Source organism: Leptodactylus fuscus, chromosome 7 (genome assembly GCF_031893055.1).
Source record: "Leptodactylus fuscus isolate aLepFus1 chromosome 7, aLepFus1.hap2, whole genome shotgun sequence".
In the NCBI taxonomy this organism is placed as follows: Eukaryota; Metazoa; Chordata; class Amphibia; order Anura; family Leptodactylidae; genus Leptodactylus; species Leptodactylus fuscus.
Genome location: NC_134271.1, coordinates 108256954 through 108279137, shown reverse-complemented (window position 1 = coordinate 108279137; position 22184 = coordinate 108256954). Strand labels below are relative to the sequence as shown.

At 42.0% G+C, this 22184-nt stretch overlaps 1 protein-coding gene across 1 annotated transcript in view; it reads left to right on the top strand.

The window, feature by feature from the left end:
* KIAA0586 (KIAA0586 ortholog) overlaps positions 1 to 13288 on the top strand; it is a 102119-nt gene extending 88831 nt beyond the window's left edge. Inside the window, exon 32 of the mRNA XM_075282718.1 lies at positions 13033 to 13288. Coding sequence (XP_075138819.1) covers positions 13033 to 13151 — 119 coding nt within the window. The 3' untranslated portion in view covers positions 13152 to 13288. The remainder of the gene's footprint in view (positions 1 to 13032) is intronic.
* The last annotated feature ends 8896 nt before the right edge of the window (positions 13289 to 22184 follow it).

The window sequence follows — 22184 nt, the reverse complement described above, 5'->3', positions numbered from 1 at the left end:
CAGGCAGAAGGAGTAGAAGTCCTTCCTTTATTTTTCCTATTCCTCATGAATTCATTCTTGGCTTTGAGTCAAAAACTGGAGACAAAAACTGCCACAAAAGCTGTATATGTGACTACTACCTCGCGGCTTCTTTAAGACACATTGTATCTTGCATTAAATGAAGCTTTAATTGTATGTAGCCGAGACTAGAGACTAAAAAATTGCTTTGCGAAACCTCTCTAACCAATTTATTTGGGCGCAGCACTTTAATTTCACCTCTGTCTGACCTGAAATTTTTCTAGAACTAAAAAAAACTTGCTGAAGAAATCAGAATCTTCTCCAATCCTTTGAGGAAATGTAATATATGAAATATTTTAGAAGGTTAAAAATTCACAGTTGAGGCGTGGATGCAGAAGGCAGAACTGTCCATTGTAATAAACCATTAGAAATCCCCATGAAGGAAGTAGCAGCAGTTTTGGAGGATTAAGGTTTATAAAAAGAAAAAAATGTTTTTGAAGCTATTGAGCAAAGTGATGATAGCCGGATACATAACCACCCCATTCCTCAGTGATGGCTTACAGCCTGATACTAAATCAATTATATTGGCTTATAACTGGTGGTCAAGCATAGCTGCAAAGGGGTTGTCCAATAGAATGAAGATTTTTAGAAAATAGTAATAAAATAAGCAATATTCACCTATGTTAGCCACTGCCGATCCTGCAGTCACCTCCCCTGTTGTGAGGATTAGCTACCCCAAAGTAAACTGGGACTAGTAGGGACCGGCCACCATTTTAAACGGTCACTCACTATAGATACAGCTACCCATTTAAAATCGGATTCCGTCTGACTTCTCAGAATAAAACCGGAAACTGGCAAGAATGGCAGAGAGGCGAGAATTTACAAATCTGCCTGGTGAATGTTTCTCTTTGGATTCGCACCATGTCTGACGTCAGGGTTCACTATAATAATCTGTAGATTATTCTTGGTAAGAAATATAGCAAAGGTAGTCCTATTGCTACTCACTAGGGTTGAATGCCTTTTGCTTATTAATAAAATCCCTATTTATTTATTTATTTTCTAATTTATGGGCAATTCTTGATTTCTTGTTTTTGCTTAAAGAAATTAAAAAAGTTCATTGAGCTGGCATATGACAGTCATCAGATGTAAATGGTGCAAGCTTCCTTGTTCTACCACCCAACTACTGACTACAGAGAAGAAAACGATGATCATAGTTTGCAGCATACCTCCCAACCGTCCCGATTTCCGTGGGACATTCACGATTTGGGTGACATGTCCCGCCGTCCCGGTTGGAGGGAGGTATGTCCCGATTTCAACTCAGATCTGCGTCAAGAGGACGCAGATCTGAGTTCAACACATATGCGGCTGAAGCAAGGAGCTGACACAGGTCAGCTCCTCGCTTCAGCCGCATATGTGTCAGCGAGAGAGGCGCGCAGAGAGCGGCGAGGGAGCGGAGGAGAAGGTAAGTTTAATGTGGAGGTGGAACGTGAAACTGGGGGCAGATGAAGGAGAGGACGGCATGACACTGGGGGCAGAGATGGAGAGGACGGCATGACACTGTGGGCAGAGATGGAGAGGACGGCATGACACTGAGGGCAGAGATGGAGAGGACGGCATGACACTGGGGGCAGAGATGGAGAGGACGGCATGACACTGAGGGCAGAGATGGAGAGGACGGCATGACACTGGGGGCAGAGATGGAGAGGACGGCATGACACTGGGGGCAGAGATGGAGAGGACGGCATGACACTGGGGGCAGAGATGGAGAGGACGGCATGACACTGGGGGCAGAGATGGAGAGGACGGCATGACACTGGGGGAAGAGATGTGGGGACATGAATCTGGGGGCAGAGATGGAGAGGACATGAATCTGGGGGCAGAGATGGAGGGGACATGAAACTGGGGACAGAGATGGAGGGGACATGAAACTGGGGGCAGAGATGGAAGGGGGACATGAAACTGGGGGCAGATGAAGGGTGTATATGAAACTGGGGGAGAGATAGAGGGGGGACATATAATTTACGGGTGACTGTAGGAGGATTATACTGTGTGCGGGCACATGAAAAATTAACGAGTGGGCGGAGTCAACACAAAAGTGGGCGGGGCTAAATTTTCTGCGGCGCGCGCGTCCCTCTTTTGTCCCTCTTTCGGTTCTTCAAAAGTTGGGAGGTATGTTGCAGCAGAGAGGAAAAAGCCTACAAGGAATATATGGCTAAGGTTTCTGAGTCTCTTCTGGTATTGGTAAATGGATCTGAATAGAAAAATATCAGAATGGAAAACCTATAGAGACTCTGGATCTGTGCACACGTCCAAGTATTTCACGATTCTGGTGAAAATTAGAATCACAATTTTTGAACTGGCAAATTCATCAAATGAATTTAATTAATTGCACAACAATTTGCTCCAACTGTTTTATAAAGCACACTGTATGCAAACCATGTGGTGTGTGTGTGTGTGTGTGTGTGTGTATATATACATATATATATACACACATATACATACATATTATTTATTTTTATTTATTTTTTTCTTTTAATGGGAGATAATGACAGATGTATGCAACTGGATGGACACTCTGAATGTAATGCCCGAACCTGGCTTGACCTTTGCTCTTTTGATACATGACATTTCACCTTGTATATCTACAATGGTTGTTGCTATAGTCATCTCTCAGTATGCGTCTTCCTCCATGGCATTAATGGGTTCACCTAATACAAACCCAGCTGCTGAAAAAAGTAATCTATGTTGTAGTCTGAGAATATTACTGTTGACAAGGCCTATTGAATCCCCCCAACACTTTCCATACACCCCCTCGGCATGTACGAGATAATGTAGTCTGCAGAACATATTACCAGCTACGTTTGGGAGAGTTCAGCATGAATAGTCTTTCAGCACCCCGACTTCAAACACTTGGCACTGACAAGCCAGAAACCCCACAGGACTTACATATTCTTTATTCAAGAAACCTAGAAGCAGCTGTTGAAACAGTGACATCATCGGCCGGTGGCAGGCCTCCACGGCGTATTAGCAAATTCACTTCTAGAAGCATCAAATTGTGTTTTATGAGAGCAGAACAAACTACTAGTGTGATGTTCAGCCATTAGCTCCTGCAATGTCTCCAGGCTATAGAACCTCCCTGGGCCTGTAACTGTGCGGGACATCACACGGGCCCAGGAAACCCCTAAAGTCTCCGCCTTCACTTCTGTAGTCTATGAGATCAGAACAAATTGGAATACGTCTACTGTTCTTACTGTGAGAAGCCCACTCCTCGTATAATATTTTATACCTCTGTAAAAGCATCTTTAAAGTTCAGTAATACATTATACAGCGGCTGCTATGTGAGGAATTGGCAGAGCCTTTGTGGTACAGCGATTTACAATTCAGATGTTCAGATTTCTTCCTCCTCCTCTACTTGTTAGGTCTCTTGAGTTTTTTCAAGAGTGGGTCCCCTTTAATCCCGCCCTACTGTAAGTTTCCTTAATACTTGCAATACACAGGAATATGTGTATTGCATATTAACTATAAGGATATTTTTTGTTAAAAGATAACCCTTCTAAGTGTAAAATCACACACAGCAGATTTGTTGTAGACTGAAAATCAGCTTATTTATCTGAATAGTGTTGATGGCAAGTGCATGGATTTCTGTAAGCCCCATTAAGAAATCAGTCTGCATAGTTTGCTTTATTCTGCCACAGTATACTTATATGAATGAATGTGATATGTCGGTAAGCCATATACTCCATACCCTATTCTAGCACCATTCACTGTTTTCATGTAGGCTTTACTTCCAATATACAACTTGCTAATACACTGGTGTTAGGAGCGACTATTAACACATCTCTTCACATCATAGTGTCATGGTTCTTTGTACTTAATCCTTAAATAATTGAGGAAGTGATGATGTAAGAGTAGTGGTAATCTCACACATACTGTATATTGCAGGGACATCAGCTAGGCTCAGGGTTGTATATCATGTACTAATAGGCCTGGCAGTGTCTACACCTCTTATACTGACCACAAGTAATACAATTACTGAAGCGATATTGGCCAGTAATCCGGAACGGATGCCCTTAGAGTGACCCAAACTCTCTTTAATGATCCCATCCTCTGGATATTAAGAGATTTGTTACACAACGCTTTGAAGATGCTATCATGGTCATCTTCTGACTACATTTTGTAGATGTTGGCTGTCTGTGTGGTCATGTTTGAAGATGAAAGTGATGGAGAAGCCTGGCATAAACATCTAAAGATGGCCACAGATAAAAATAACTGTTGGCTCAACAGCTTATGGACATCAGTTTTCACCCCTGATTCATGCACATTTACCTGATGACTTCGAGATGGAATACTGACATCTCTGCTGCTATATGTATTGTGGGGTAACCAAGAATTGGGCAGCATGCATGGATATTAGGCAGCCTCGGCTAATATATGTTTTGGGCTTAAAGAAGAGGAGGGAGAAATGAAGCTTACCAGTGCAGTCTCTATACTGGGTAAGCTCTATTACTAATACATAACTACCGTAGGTTACCCAAAGCACTGATAGTTACCCTTTGCAGGGTGCAGTGAGGTGCTAGAAGCATCTGCTTACGGTCTCCACTGCTGCTAATCCAACTCTCTGTGACGTCATCGACTCTGCGGTACTCCAGCTGCATCGAAAATATAAATCAAGCACTCAAGAAAATTGTGCAAAAATAATCTTTTAAAAAAAAAATTAAAAAAAATGTATAAAAGCAGACGAAAATTACACGTCGAACCTGCTTATTCATTTCAGGACATAAGCCCCTTACACATAGCACCTATGCTATGAGTAAGGGGCTTATTCCCTAGAACGCATAAGTGGATTTAACATGTAGAGTTTGTGTTTTTTTCTGCGTCTATATATTTTCTCAATTTTTTTTTTCAACTTTATGTGATGTCCATTAAAAGTTAAGTTTTATTTATTTCACAGTTTTCTAGAGTGCTGGATATATATACCACAAAAAGAAAAATTACCGGTTGCCCATATGTAAAAGACCCCAGAGGGGGCTGGAGGTAAACAGTTGCAGCTCTTACCCAGACACCAACCCGTGAGGTGGTGGAGGTTAATGAACAAGAAAATAAAAACCCAGGATATCTATAGAGTGCTACTGTGTGGCAGTAAAAAAAAAAAGCCAAATACATGCAAAAATAAAATCAAATAAATGTGTGTTATTGATTTCAATTGACAGTAGAAAAGTAGGCTACGCGTTTCAACACCAAACCAGCGTCCTCCTCAGGCCAAGACGCCCTGAACTGTCAGAGCATGGGAATCTGCTCGAAAGGCGTAGCCTACTCTTTGCCTACTTTTCTACTGTCAGTTGGAATCAATAAAGACACATTTATTTGATTTTATTTTTGCATGTATTTGGCAAGTGACCAAGACTTGGCATGTCAGCAGGGGAGGCAGAAGAACTAGATGTCCCATCTTAACCGCTGTATTCTGCAAAGGTAATAATCAGGATAATATAGCAGTAATAAAGTTTATCCAGGGAATATACCGGTAAACTTTATTTCTCCCTGTATAGCCCCTTTAAAATATGATATTTAATGGTAGCAGTCCTTTTAAAGGGTCTTTCCTAGACTGGATATCAATGACCTGTTTTTAGGATAGTTCAGCAATATGAGAAATAAACAACCCCACCAATCAGCTGTTCTGACTATAGTGTATAGATGGAGAATTGTATAGTGTATAGTCCTGTGTAGTGTATACTATTGCAGCTCAACTCCCATTCACTTAGATTAGAAACTGAGCTATAATTGAGTGGTATGGCTACTACACAGTGTACAGAGCAGGTGAATGGTGGGGATATAGAACCATACACTTCTGGGGATATCAGATACCCTAAGGACAGGTCCAGTCTTGACCATTTTACGTAATAGTAGCAGATAATACTGTGCTGGGACAGGACACAACAACATTGTCCATGCAGGGTCCTGCATGTCTGTGGTATAGAGCTATAAGGGTCTGTGTACACCTTTATAATTGTCTCTTCTGCAAGTCCAATTCACAATATATGAATTGGTAAAAATCTTTGTATTTGGAATTTGGTAAATGTGTATATTGCAGGCTGACCCGCACCCCAGCACATAAAATAAACCTGCGTGCTTATTGATTTTGTATGCTGATTGATAGGACACTACAACATGCCATTGTTTACCCAGACCAAGCGAGGTGCCAGTCAGCGAGGACAGGATCTGGGGCTGTTTGCCTATCTAATTGAATCAGCCTTTATTTTGACAGGAAGGTCTTCACTTTGTCTAAACTGTACCCAGTGTGGATCTGTAACTTGTAAGTCATTCAGAAAGTAGTGTGAGCAAATACTCGCACGGGTAAGGCCGACCATTCCTGACCTGTTCTTTATTGATCTTTGTTCCCTAGCTGTGAGATTAATCGCATCACAAAGAGGGATTATAGTATACAGATCTTACATTATTTGTACATTTAAGGACAGCCAACATTTCTAATGCTTTTTCACTATGGACAAACATCCAGCAATAAACCAATAGGTTACAGAAAAATTATCTAAACTGATCATATAGGGGGCCTTCAGCTACATGCTATGTACATTTAATGGAAGACTCCAAGGGACAGACAGTGATACATAAAGTCTCCTTTTACTACTACCTGACCTACCTATCCTTTCATGTGCTCAAGGGTCATATAATAGCATAGAGCAGCAAGAGCTGAGTAGATTGATATATTATATGTGTAAAACAATTAAGCATAACTTGTCATTTATTGACATCATCGTAGGTGCCCTGTGGGCGGTCCTAATCTGTAAATGCATTCTCATGCAGGAAAGGCCTTCAATCACTCCACCCACTGGACTCATAGGCATAGAAAGAGCAAAGGTATCCATCACTTATGTAATAAATCTCTTTACACAAATACAGTACAGACTAAAAGTTTGGACACATCTCATTCAAAGAGTTTTCTGTATTTTCATGACTGTGATTCACACTGAAGGCATCAAAACTATGAATTAACATATGTGGAATTATATACTTAACGAAAAAGTGTGAAACAACTGAAAATATGTCTTATATTCTAGGTTCTTCAAAGTAGCCACCTTTTACTTTGATTACTGCTTTGCACACTCTTGGTATTCTCTTGATGAGCTTCAAGAGGTAGTCACCTGAAATGGTTTTCCAACAGTCTTGAAGGAGTTCCCAGAGATGCTTAGCACTTGTTGGCTCTTTTGCCTTCACTCTGCGGTCCAGCTCACCCCAAAACATCTCGATTGGGTTCAGGTCTGGTGACTGTGGGGGCCAGGTCATCTTGCGTAACACCCCATCATTCTCCTTCTTGGTCAGATAGCCCTTACATAGCCTGGAGGTGTGTTTGGGGACATTGTCCTGTTGAAAAATAAATTATGGTCTAACTAAACACAAACCGGATGGAATTGCATGCCGTTGCAAGATGCTGTGGTAGCCATGCTGGTTCAGTATGCCTTCAATTTTAAATAAATCCCCAACAGTGTCACCAGCAAAGCACCCCCACACCATCACACCTCCTCCATGCTTCATGGTGAGAACCAGGCATGTAGAGTCCATCCGTTCACCTTTTCAAGACACGGTGGTTGGAACCAAAGATCTCAAATATGGACTCATCAGACCAAAGCACAGATTTCCACTGGTCTAATGTCCATTCCTTGTGTTCTTTAGCCCAAACAAGTCTCTTCTGCTTGTTGCCTGTCCTTAGCAGTGGTTTTCTAGCAGCTATTTTACCATGAAGGCCTGCGGCACAAAGTCTCCTCTTAACAGTTGTTGTAGAGATGTTTCTGCTGCTAGAACTCTGTGTGGCATTGACCTGGTCTCTAATCTGAGCTGCTGTTATCCTGCGATTTCTGAGGCTGGTGACTCCGCAACACAGGTGACTTTTGGTCTTCCTTTCCGGGGACGGTCCTCATGTGAGCCAGTTTCTTTGTAGCGCTTGGTTTTTGCAACTGCACTTGGGGACATTCTAAAAGTTTTCCCAATTTTTTGGACTGACTGACAGTCTTTTCTTAAAATAATGATGGCCACTTGTTTTTCATTGCTTAGATGCTTTCTTGCCATAATACAAATTTTAACAGTCTTTTCAGTAGGACTATCACCTGACCTCTGCACAACACAACTGATGGTCCCAACATTTATAAGGCAAGAAATCCCACTTATTAAACCTGACAGGGCACACCTGTGAAGTGAAACCATTTCTGGTGACTACCTCTTGAAACTCATCAAGAGAATGCCAAGAGTGTGCAAAGCAGGAATCAAAGCAAAAGGTGGCTACTTTGAAGAACCTAGAATATAAGACATACTTTCAGGTGTTTCACACTTTTTTGCTAAGTATATAATTCCACGTGTTACTTCATAGTTTTGATGCCTTCAGTGTGAATCTACAATTTTAATAGTCATGAAAATACAGAAAACTCTTTGAATGAGAAGGTGTGACCAAACTTTTGGCCTGTACTGTATATATCACATATATCATATTGGTCAGCTTTGCCTATCTATAACATGATGGTGGTAGATTGGACTGCATTTTCTAGATGAGAAATTGTCTATAACACACCTGACCCCACTTATGTAGTCTGTCTTCTTAGATATTATATAAGATCAGTACATAGTATGGTTAAAAAAAAAAAAAGACATGTCTATGATGTTCAACCAAGAGATGGGAAAGGAAGAGGTGTGGTGAGAAACCCGTTATATACAACAGCATCGAGGTTAATGGTAAAGAATGCATTACCTATCTCTCTCACGTTTTCTCTACATATTGATAGGTGTGTATAAGAACCTTCTGGTTTAGGACCTGCAGAAGGTTTGAGTCCTTTGCCCTATGAATTGAATGGTCCTAAGGAAGGTGAAAGGGAGTTTGGAGGGTACAAAGACTAAACTGCCTGCAGGCAGCATGTTATAGAGCAAGAAGAGATGAGCAGATTAATATATAGTTTATGGTAAAATATTCAGAAAACTTGTATCATGTATTATATAGCATATACATTTTTATCTGAAGATATAATAAACCTGCTCCACCCCTGGTTCAGGAAACAGATATGCGGGGGTCTTCTAGATGGAGAGACCCTATTTGTAGAGATTAACCAAAGACTCAGGCCATGAATTTGGTATATATGATGGCCACAATAGTAACCTCTCTATTGAGATACTTTATAAAACTTTGTAACAGTTCAGAAACTCTTAATAGCAGGCTATAGAAGATGCACTTTAGTGAATGTTAAGTTCACCCGCAGCGCCATGAAATGCTTCTGTTACCATTTGCGCTCCCCTGTGGTAAGCCAACCACCTGCCTGGCCCATTACACACTCGGCTTTTACTTCCAGAACACAACTGCAGAGAGATTTGCGGAAATTACAGGTATTGTAATGTTAAGTGTTCAATGTGACGCCAATAGCTATTTTCAGCAAATTAATCTTTGTGCCTCCAGTGGGAGCATATAACCAACCCATACCAGATAGAAATCTAGAAATTACATGGAGGGAAGGCAGGAAATGTCAACAAATTACTCGGAAAGATTTTTAGGAGCGCTCACGTTGGCACCTTCTGGTCTACAGGTATATTATACAGGATGAGACTGCTGAATTATATATAAAGACATCTGCCAGTGTAGTAGCATGCAGTCCTAGTCTGATGCCAGCTTTTCTATATATATTGTATGTCTGGGAACACATTCCTGTTTTACGTTGTGGAAAATATTCTCATTAAAAGTAATGCCAAAAGCCCATGTCTGCAGCAATACAACAGACAGGCTTGTGTTTAGCAACAGTCTTACCTGGATTCATTTTATAATATAAAGGAATATCCGTATAGATACATGTACCACAGATGTAAATGGTCGCGGGTACCTGTGCCATGGTGCTAATTTTTGTAGAATTTCCATTGAGCACCTTACAGAGATGGGGTCCTGGGATTGACTCTAATCTGCGTGGCGTTTGTATGTTCTCCATGTGTTGGCATTGGTATCCTCTGCGTACTCCAGTTTTCTCTCGCACTCCAAAGACATACTATTCTCAGAGCACCTACTTTGAACCTCTGTACTAGAGCGCTGTCAGCCATTTATGCCTATACGTTATGTTTTATACAACCCATAACGACAGGGGCAATTGCAACCAGGCCCTGGAGCCCAAGGGGGCCCATAAGCTTATACAATATGGGAAGACACCGGTATTATAGATAGCATATGGTAAGTTGGGGCCCCATGACATATTTTACATTCAGGCCCCCGAAACTTCAAGTTACGCCTCTGTATAATGGCTATGTACAATATCTTCTCACAAAGCATCAGCAGCCAGGGTATGAAACAATATATACAAGCTATGAACAGGACATGTCTACCATCTAGTAAAATCTGCGAGTATGTCGTTTCTTCCTTATAAGGAGGTGAAGATTTTCGTGTGGTTAACGCTACATTGGTTCCTTCATGTGGAGAAACACTTTTCCTTTCTCAAGAAAACAAAGCTTTGAAAGCGACTATAAAGCGATGATTTCTCCTTTTATTAGACCCTCTGCGCCGCACACCAGCTGTAATTATAAACACAATGCCGGAAATCGGCCGCAGCTCCAGATCCTCTCATGTTTCTTGGCAGAATCAAATCCTCAGTCCGTACATGGCTTCAGCACATGAGGGGGAGCCCATGACGCTGCCTCTCCCCCTTCTAGTTTTACTAACAATGCAGTGGGTGAGAAGCAGCCAGCAGACTATGTCTGGCACTGGAGCCATTGCTAGTGATCCTAGCCAGACACATAAGGATATAATGCTCTGCAAAGTGTCATTATCACCTCCAAAACCAAGTGGCTGCCTGGTCAGTACAGAGAGGACTGTGTAACTGGAGCACTTACAGCACAATGGACATGTAGGCCTGGTCCTGAAGTGTATAGAAACCAAATGAGCTAAAGAGGAGCCGTCACCTCTCCGGACGTGTCTGTATTAATAAGTACTTGTATTCATCACATTTATATAGTTAGTACGGTTCAATAAGGACATTTCTCCATCAAGTCAACCAAGGGATGGGAAATAGCATGACCGTAGGAAATAAGTATTCTATCCATTTCCATAAGCCTTAATGCTATTTGACGCTAGGTTCACACTAGCATTCGGCTTTCCGTTCTTTGGGCCTGAAAAATGCAAAGCTAACCTGCTTAAAAAGAGGTTACCTGCGGACCCCATAGACTTTAATAAGGTCTACCCGAATTCCACCAAAAAATGCAGAGAAAAGTCCTGCTTGCAAATTTTAAACTAGTTTGGGGACAGAAACCTTGAGCGTATATCAAGTACTAGTGTGAACCTAGCCTTAGCTGTGAAAAGGCATCAAAGCCATTTTATTTGATTTTTTTTTTAATGCTGTCAGCTATGACTACTGTGACCTTCTCCTACGGTAGCTTAGTCCAGATTCTTAGTCCTTACAGTGAAGAAGCCTTGTCACCTCTGGAGACAAGAAATAAAAATGAAGCCCCTTTTCTTAGGACTTTGCATTACGCTGTTCCTCTGTTAACACTTTGTAACAAATAGTAGAATGCACGGTTATCCTCCCTGTACAAGCTGCCAAACCCACATCACGTGACTGCTCCATCTCCTTGGCTACCAGTTATAAGGCTCCCCATTGCTTCTTGTTGTCCTCCTTATAAGATGACATGACTTCTGCAACATCCAGTCACTATGGATGAAGCACAAGCAACACCGTGTGTGTCTACAAAATAAAGGCAAAGGTAAAGCCCTTTAATCCTCTGCTGAATACAATTCCCCTTCAAATTGTCTGTTTTTGCAAATTCTGCACCAACTAGTTCTTAGTGGTCAAGCTCAGTCTATTTTCTGAGATTACATCTAAGACGTGCCTAACAACCTCGAGAAGCATCGATCAGCCACTAGTCCTTGTCCGTCCAGATAATAGCAGCACAACAAGACGTGGGATTATTAATCCATTGTACATTGCTGTCAAATTTTCCAATGATTCAGTCATTGATGATACATTTTAATCCGGGAGATTATCATATCTCAGCATGTGGTACTTGGGTTTAATAAGGCAAAGCTTCTCTCCTATTATTCCTTATCTTATCAGCTCTCACCTTCCAGTAACCTGTTCTCCAAACCTTCTGTCAATCATTTGCTTTGGTTTCCTGGTCAGACTTCATAGCTGGTGGGATTATTGACACACCTCAAGCGTTATCTTTATTGCTCTCCAGTATATCCCTTGTGTAACATTAGTGTAACAAACAACTACCAAGGACACCACTCAATAGATCACCTCCTCCAGCCCAGCACAAACACCACGTTCCCCTCATAAATCTGTTGGAAGAAGATTTATGAGATTTCGTTTCTTATGTTAACTGGTTTACCCAAAACAACCAGCCTATTACAAGGGGTTATCCGCCTTTCATAATTGATGGTGGATCTTTTAGATAGAATATCAGTGTAAGCTTGGCAGGAGTCCAAGTGTTGGGACCATTGCAGATCGGCTGTTTTCCCTAGATTGTTCAGCATAGTTTAGACGCTGAACACAGCGTTTGGGTACTACAGTGGTGTCCCATTGAAGCCTATCCCAAAGGGCATGTTGCCTTTATCAAAGTGTAGCCCTGTACGCCCAGGTACTTTGGATCTGTATATGAAAGGACACTGGCCAGTGAAATAAATATGGCTTCATTTACAGCTGCTGCAAGTGGCGACATTCAAGACTTCTAAATAGAAACTGTGCCTAGCTTTACAGTGATATACATAATTTTGTTGGATGACAACCTCTATATGAACTACAGTATAAGGCTAGCCATTAGTAAGTAAGATAAGAAGTACCTATCCCTGTACACTTTCCATGGCTGCCACCCAACAGCTATTCTTCCTGACTCCCCTGTGTATATATATATATATATATATATATATATATATATATATATATATATATATACACAGTTCAGCTAAGCATTCATGCACCTGTTATGGACAGCATAGAGTAAGTCACTGCCAGACACCTGCTTCATATGATTTCATGATTTCATAACAGCCTATTGTTTCTTCCTATGCAGGAGAAGCAGCAGAGTCCCCAAAAAAGATGTCGGTCACCCTCCCATCTATGATCGAAGATGACGAGGATGTTAAGTCTACTTTTGTGGAGTCTGATTCTTCTGGTGCTGATACTTTCTGAAAGACAAACCTGGCCAGACAAGGCCGAGCCAGACAAATCTGTAAGTGAAATCTAAATCTTTGATAGATGTGCTGAGACCAAACCAGCTTATCCGCAGCAGCCAGTGGCGACACAACCATCATCTGACTGCACCTATAGATCATCACATTGTGTGGATATTGTGTATGATGTGTAAATACCAAGATGTTTTATATTTTCTGAATCTGTAATTTATTCATTAAACATTAAAATTTTTCATTGTGTCGGGTTTCTTTGTTTATATAACATGTTTTATTAATTGTATCCCCCATCCCTTATAAGTACTATTATTACAGTCACTAGACCAATAGCAATGGGGTTTTTTTCCTCCATTGGGAACAACTGAACAGTTTTACAGCAATTTGTGCAGAATTTCCTGATGCCATGTAGGCTGAGCTGCATTTACAATTCACCTGGCGGCCACTAGGAGCAGTTGACAACTTGCTGACAGACAACTCCAACAGCTTAGCCAAGCTCCTATAATGCAATGTTGTGTACTGCGCTGTATCCTGGAAGCTGTCATTGTGTCTACGTTATAGGACAATATACAGTGCCTGGCATGAAGAGACAAATCTAGAATACAAATCAGAATAAGCTATGTATAGACTCTGAACAAGTAGGGAGCGCCGAAAGACTGAGGTGAACATCTCTTCTATGGCTTCCAATGGAATATGTCACAACTTTTCTGCATCGTTAATTCCAAATGAATATCTGTATAAACACAACATCCTTTGTGCCTCCATATACAATTGAAGATGCGCAGATGTACTGTATAGCACATGCCTATCAGAGCTTGTGGTTGTGATTACGGGGTCCATACAACATAGATTCTTAAAGAGGATCTGGACAATCTGAAAAGCCCAGTGACGTATATAATGATACCATCATCTGATAGGCGCCGTTACTCTGATCACTTTGGCAGTTTGTTTATCCAAATCCATTCTACCATTCCAAAGATGTAAGCCCTTTTAGTGTTGATGAAAATTAAGGTCTAGTAGCCAAGTAGGTGGTAACACTGCATGACATACAGCACGCAGAATCCCTGTCCCCCCAGAGAAACCACAGAGTTACCACCCACTTGGCTAATAGACCCTCATTTGCATAAACTGTAACTGGGCTTATATCTTTAGAATGGCTGAATGAATTTGAATGAACAAACCTTCAAATTGCACATGATGACAGCACCGATCAGACATATATCATTGGGCCTTTCAGAGCTGGAGAAAGCTCCTCTTTAATACGCCAGGATCGTCTATCTCAGGCATGTCCAAAGTCCATTCTAATGTGGCCCATGCTCAAATTTTGCCTGTTTCACCAGCACTGTTCCCTTTAGAGGGTCCCACCAGATCCCCACTGCTTTTTTAATAGGTAGTGAGAAGTCTGGTAATGGCCCCTATTACCTTACCTAACCTTGTTCCTGCTTGCGGTCTTCTCTTCCCTCTTAATCCACCATGAGTCACCCATGAGCCACACATTATGTCATCACACATGGCCCATTGAAGGCTGGAGAGATAGAGGAGAAGGTCATGAGCGGCAGCAGGGAGCGGTAAGTGAATGCAGCCAGTTTCTCCCTGGTTTTGCCAAGCCGGTTGTTAAAACTGGATCGGCAGAACTGGGAAGAGGTGGTGCTGCCAACCCGGTTCTGCTGCTGGTGGAGTGTTTGTAGCCACATTATGTCTGTGGTCTACAAGCCAAGTACCAATACTTCCCTGTCTGCTCACCAGTGCTGCCCGCTTCTTCCTCCTCCGGGCACACATGACGTCACAACAGTGCACCTGGAGCAGGGATACAGAGCAAGACTGTGGAGCAGACACATAAGTACTGACCTAAAACTGCGATGCGAGAGGACCAGTGAAGGGGCCACTGTATGCATGGGGATCAGTGATGGGGCCATGATATTGTGTGGGGGCAGTGACGGGGGCTCATTTTTGAGTGTAAAGAAATTAAAAGTATGCCATTTTAAATAAGAAAAAAAAAATCATAAAATACTTCAATTGCATTTGAAGAGGACCTTTCATGTCCTCGGGCACACACGGTTTTATATACCGCTAGAAAGCCGACAGTGTGCTGAATTCAGTGCACTGTCGGCTTTCCCATTATGTACCCTGGGAGAAGAGATATCAGTCCACTTATCAATCAATCTTCATTGTCAGAAGGGCATTTCTAACAATCTTGCTGGGAACGCCCCTCCTGACAGTCTGTCCTTAGCGCTATACTAGCAATGGGAGGCACAGATCGCAGCAGGACACGGAAAAAAGAAGCATCCTGCTCAATTTTGCTGTGGATTCTGCCCAAGGCATCCGCAGCTTGAGACTCCGTCCTGACTAGGTCCATTGATTCGGGCCTAATCAGGAGCGGGATGCTGCAACGGAATGCAGATGCATCGGCATTGTGTTGCAGGTAGACCGCGGCAGAAAATGAAGAGAATTTTTAAAAGGGAACCTGTCAGGATGATTTTTTACACTACACCACCCCAAGGTTGTAATGGACTTCTCAGGGCTCGTTCACATCTGCGCCCGGCACTCCGTACTTCAGGTTTCCGTTTTCTGCATAAAGCAGAGCAGGAGACGGAAACCTGCAGGAGTCTTTCTCACCCATTCATTTGAATGGGTGAGAAAGCTGTCCGGGCATGAGCGGCGGTGAGCGTTTTATGCTCTCCGCCGCGAAACCGGGTTTTATAATCCGGACACAGAGTCGGACATGCAGTACTCTGTGTCCGGATTTAAAAAAACGGTTTCGCGGCGGAGAGCATGAAACGCTCACTGCCGCTCACGGCCGGACCCGGTCTATGGTTTCCGTCTTCTGGCATGCAGAAGATGGAAACCACAGAACGGAGACCCTGAACGCAGGTGTGAACCTAGCGTCAGCTGTACCAACGCAGTTCTTCAGTTCTTCCTTTAAGCCGGTCCTACACAAAATGTTGCTCATGCCGTTGGCTGAACCCTACACCTATTACTCCCATCTCCACCATAGACATGCATGCTTGGCTTAGTTGAGCATTCATGTTTAGTTCAGAGGGAGGGGGGAGGGTTATAAAATGTAACAATCATCAGCAATCAGATGAATCTGTAGCTACAATGTATTAACTCTTTACATGCCAAGAACCAGAAACTATCGAAAAGAAGAAGAATGTAACTCAACCCATATAACTCTTTATTCTAATGGATCTGGAATGAACGTAATAAAAAATTAACAAGGCTTTAGAAAATGTACAGAACAAGCCTTTCAAGTCTTGAGGTTTGCACAGAACTGCCCGCCCTACACGGTATAAGAGGCTTATTTATTGACTTTAGTTTTACGCTTTTTTTGGCTGGAAATTTTGGGATCTGCTTGCAAAGGATATAACACGAAAGCCCAAGCAGCAGTTTGTCATTCGCAGACACTGAATTGAATAGGCCAAGAAAACACAGAGCTGATATTATGTGCGAGGGGACATATTATTTTTGCTGTCGCTCATTTTTCGTGATTAATGGTGGTCAAATGCGGTTCAGATTTCAAGGCCTTTTTCTTGTTTGGGGTAAGGAAAGTGAAAACCGGAGAAGCTGCCTGGGGTTGTGTGTTTAGTGTAGAGCGTACAACCTGCAAGTCATTTGTGTGTAATATGATAGATAGCGGGGGTCGCTATTTTGCATTATGGGAGTAAACCATGCTGACTTCTAACACTCTTAGTCTATTTGGCTAGAACTATACATAAATGTTCTAAGCATTTGTATATATAACACGTAGATCAGAAAATACAGATAGCGCCACAGTCTCCGAGACTGAATTACATCTAACATAAAGATGGAAGTCCGATTCCATGCCAGCGACATTGACTTAAATAGCTGCGGCTACATCTGGTAGCAGAACCAAATGGTAGGAGTGTCACATAAGGTGAAAAACTCAATGTAATATTACAGATTTACAGGCAACCACCCATCCTCCATCTGGTGATGATAACGTATGCTACCATCAGAGCAGTCAAGGATACGGCTCCATGCAAGCCCATAGGTTATCATCATTCTCAGAAAACATTCAAGAAGAACCCAAGATCGTTCTCTCCCAGGAATACATATAAGATTTTGCATAGACTGAAGACTATCCTAAAGCCGGCCATACATCTTAGATTACTTCTGCCTGAATCTACCAGTCATTCAATGTGTATGGGATCTCCTGACTCTATACTAGTAGCAGATGAGGAGGAAAAGTAGGGTCACACGTGTGGGGTTCAACATGCCCAATTCTTTAGTTTTCAAGGGAAATAAGCCAACAACAGAGATATCTGGTAGTAGTTTACCCCCCTCTCCCCATTTGAGGATACCTGCATGCTCGACCAAGCCGTGTGCATGTGTATAGGGGAGTCATAGTATTTAAAGAGTTGTCTGAAGTTTATAGTTAGCTTTAAGGTGCTATTAATAGGGATGTCCGTGTTTTGTTTGTTTGTAAAAATGAGCGAACAGTAAAATGTTTGAGGTTTGATATTCGTTTCGAGTAGCCCCTCAATATTCGACTACTCGAATTGAATATCAAACCCTATTATAGTCCATGGGGGGAAAATGCTTGTTTCAGGGGTAGGCAACGTTCGATCAAATTATACTTACCAAGTCTGCGAGTGAGGGTCGGGCTGGATCCTCTGAGAAGTCTTCTCCGTGCAGCGTCTCCGCGGCATCTTCCGGCTCTGAATTCACTCTGCCAGGCATCGGGCCTGGGCAGAGCCAACTGCGCATGCCCGCACTACAAGCGGGCATGCGCAGTCGGCTCTGCCCAGGCCCGATGCCTGGCAGAGTGAATTCAGAGCCAGAAGACGCCGCGGGGAAGCTGCATGGAGAAGACTTCTAAAGGTAGGAGAAGAACCAGCGTTGATTGGCCGACTGTATAGCATTCGGCCAATCAGTGCTGGTTCTGCATCGAACTTTTCCATTCGAATAGCGAGTGGTACTCGATCGAGTATGAGTATTTAGAATACCGTAGTATTCGATCGAACACCTACTCGATCGAGTACTACTCGCTCATCTCTGTTTGTTTTAATTCATGGTTTATTTTTAGGCTATGAACTTTTGATCGGTGAGGGGGCCTGCAGGAAGCCTATTTTGATGTGCATCCATGAAATACTGGGACTTGCCACAATAGAAGGCACAAAGCCTTCTGTTTCCGAAACCATGCACTTTACAGTACACAGAGTGGAAGCTCCACCAAACAGTTGTCACATGCGGGGGCTGCCTGTTGCCTTTCCCCCACCCCCAATCAAATCAAACCTCTTTAACCACTCATACACCATAGTTTATAACTTGTGTTCATAGGGGCATCTGGACTGAAGTTGTTTATATAGAATACATTAGCCTGGAGTCAGTTTTTTTTTTTAGTTTTACCTAAAAAATGAAAACTGGAAATATATCTTATGTCCTATTGACCCTTTTCTGAAAAAAAATACTAGCTTTACAACCCCTTTAATTTATCTATAGGCTTATGTAAAGCAAAAGGAAACACATTGAACCCTGACAATATTGTTCACTATAAGATCTCTATTACGAAATGTTTCATATGTAGCAGCGGTCCCCAACCTTTTTTCGACCAAGGACCACTTACATGTAGGTCAATTTTCCCATGGCCCAGCAGAGGATGGGGCTTCGGGGGCGGGGTTTTGGCGGGAGAGGGATTGTCACTAGTAGGGGTTACTATAACTATAACAGTTAATAACAGTCCCTTGGTAGAATCAGTCCCTAAAACAGGTTGTGCACCAGGTGACTGCTGATGCTCCTATACTATGTATTGCTGTACACGCAGCATAGGAGCCTCAGCGACACCTAGTAGTCAGACAGAGATCCACGGCACCAAGTGATAAACCGCCCGGTACTTGTCTGCAGCCCAGTTGTTGAGGACCTCTGATGGTACCTCTTTGAGACGACCATTCAAAATTGCAAAGGAGTCTTCTGGCGGGTCCTCTGATTACATAAAACAACATTCATATGGAAACCTGTAATCCATCACAGAAAATGTGGTCTGTGTAAGGGGATCTCCTCCAAGAGGTGGTCTTTTGGAGAGGGTACACTGTTTATATAGTTTATACTGACTTTTCTTTTACATTACATATATGGACAAGTTGGATTCAATTATAAATCTGCCACATAACTTGATGCATTGGAAATGAATTCCTGTCAAACTGTCGGCTATTTTGACAAATTTTGGAAAACGCCAGAATGGAAAGTGTGTGACAATTTAGTGGTAAGGCAGCGCGCTGTATTCCATCAGCCTGACAGTGAGGGATGGCTCTCTCTGCCTCAGTGATCACGCAATGGTATCATCAAAGTCACAGCCCATGCACATTGTAGCTATCTGTTTGATGCCTTTGCATTCATTGTGATACTGGAAAATTCGCAGCAAGTTCTGTGGGTGAAATATTCAGTTGTGAGGTGAAGCAATGACAGAAAGGATAATAATAAAAACCTGCTGTCAAATCTGAAGCTTTACCTGCACAAGTGGTGAACACTGAAAAAAACAAGTCTGCTCGATGGAGTCTCCCAGCTTCCCCATAGAACACTCAGTTCAGAAAAGTGCAATGTCTTGTCAATGGGGAAAGGAGAGTAGATAGCTGCTAGACAACTCTGACTATGGTTCATCTCCCCTGAGGACAAAAAGATTGGACATTGCAATGAAACATGCCTGATCCATCCATTCCCTGATAAATGTTCGGGGAAAGTTGGGGCACCCCAAACACGAATGAGATAGTTGTCCAGTCCCAATGAAATGTACAGAGTAGAATAACTTTTCTGTTATGTGTATGGGGGATTTAGTCCTAACAGTACATGAAGATGTAGTAGCTATAAAAAATGGCAGGAATGTCCCAAACCCATTTGGATCTTTGTGCAAAAAAGCAAAGTAAAGCTATATTTTATGTACTTGTTACAATTGTTAGAGCTGCCAGATAATACGCCCCCTATACAATGCCTATACAATACTGCAATTCAACACTGAAATAATGCCAAGGTACAATGCTTGCAAACATAATATGTCCATATACTGTCCAAATACTACTATATATGCCCATACTAACCAAATCGTATGATAAGGTTTTCTAATAGTGTCCACATAATACTCTAATTTAACCCCTTCCTGCCACAGCCATTTTTAGTTTTCGATTTTTGTTTTATACTCCCTGTCTTCCATAGTGTGAATAGTGATATCGTATACTATTACATTCAGTAAATTTGCATCATTTACTTATAGGCATTGTCACAGTATTCACTTGGCAGCCAAAATGACATATTACATATATACTGTGCGGCGTTACTATTAAGGACAATACCAAATAAGTTAAAACAAAAATGAAAAATAAAAACATTTCTTGGAGTCACCATAGTCTGACATCTGTAACTTTTTCCGTATATACAGGTCTATGTGAGACATCTTTTTAGCCATGCCAGTTGTACTTTGTATTTATACCATGTTGGGCAATGACTTATATTTTCATTGCTTTTTATTCCACTATTGTCGACAGATGAAACAAAAAAAAAAACAGCGGTATGGACATTATGATTTTGTTTTTCCTGCTTCTGCATTTACCTTATGGGAAAAATATTTGTATGTGTTTGTAGATTAGGTATCTCTGTGTCCATAGATGCCCAATGTGTAGGTGTTTTATTTTGTTATATTTTATTAAAAAATTTTTTACTTTTTTGTAGAGGGGATCTGATCACCACAACAATATACTTCAGGACTAATGTACTGCAGTATAACCATCACTATCAAGAGTACTCTGTAGGGAGGGGGCCCTGGTAAAAAGTTTGCACCGAGGCGCACAAGAGTTTAGTTACGCCACTGCGATTGGCCGCCGTACACATTGGATAGCTGTCAGCTGTGTATTTGTTCTGCATGGGGAGAGAGGAGAAAGCAGCCACTAAACACCTCTAGAGATGGCTTATCTCTCTTCTGAACAAAGGGTCACACATGTGAAACAGTAGTCTCCTTATCACTCCCCGACATCTGGTGTAAGGGCAGAGTCAGGAAGCCCCCCTACATATTAGATGGTTAGCCAGTCTTACCAAAATTGGCCAACATTAGTCTAAAGTAAGTTGCCACCTTAAAACGCAAGATTTTGAGTTATCACCCCATGTCATCGACATACCAGACCTCGGAGATTGTCATTTTGTCAGTTTGTATATACCATGGTGTCTACAATTGGTCCATGGCTTGGCTGACCACTGGTTGGACAATTCCAGCAGGAGGTCATCGGCGAGGATACTTGATATGAAGCCTCTTCTTGTTATTTCGGGGCACATTCCTCCTCTCTCTACAAACAGATTGCCAGATTAGACTAAACAACTTGCAGGCAGAGCTGTTTGGGTTGCACTGACCTCCATTGTTTTGTTCCTCCCTGTATCACATTTTTTAAGTTCCTCTGCTCTCCGTCAGATACATTTGCTTCCACTCAAGGGAATTTTTGTGTAATGCACCAAATGGCAAGCACTTAGCCTCAATTTTGCCTCACTCAGTAACGTGTCTGCTGCGTTGCTTACTGTAAACTACAGCATCTCTACAAATAAACATATCTGACAGTTGCTGCCAGGCAGACTCGGCCTCTTTCATCTACATCTTGTACCATTCACATTGCTTGTAATGTAAACGCACCATCCTTTGTTCCTACTTTAGATGTGAAACAAATATAGCGGATAGGAAGTGGCTGTCAAACATGAGTCTGCATGACATAAAGATAGATGATTCACAAATTACTCGATTAAGTGAATTGATTTGAATATTCAATCCTTTTTTTTTACTTTAAATCTACGTTTTTGATGATTAATTTAATATATCTTAATTGCGGTCAGATACAGTTTTTCTTGTACAGAGCCCAGCAACCTGGCTACATGCAGCTGCCACTAGAGGGAGCTTACTGCCTGCCGTTTGGCTAATGAGTTCTATATACAGACAGTACGCAGAAAACTCCTAAGCTCCCTCTAGCGGTGGCCACAGGAAAACAGAATTTCTCATTTAAATTAAAATGTACTAAATGCAGGATGAGCAGTCTGCCCCCCTCCCCCA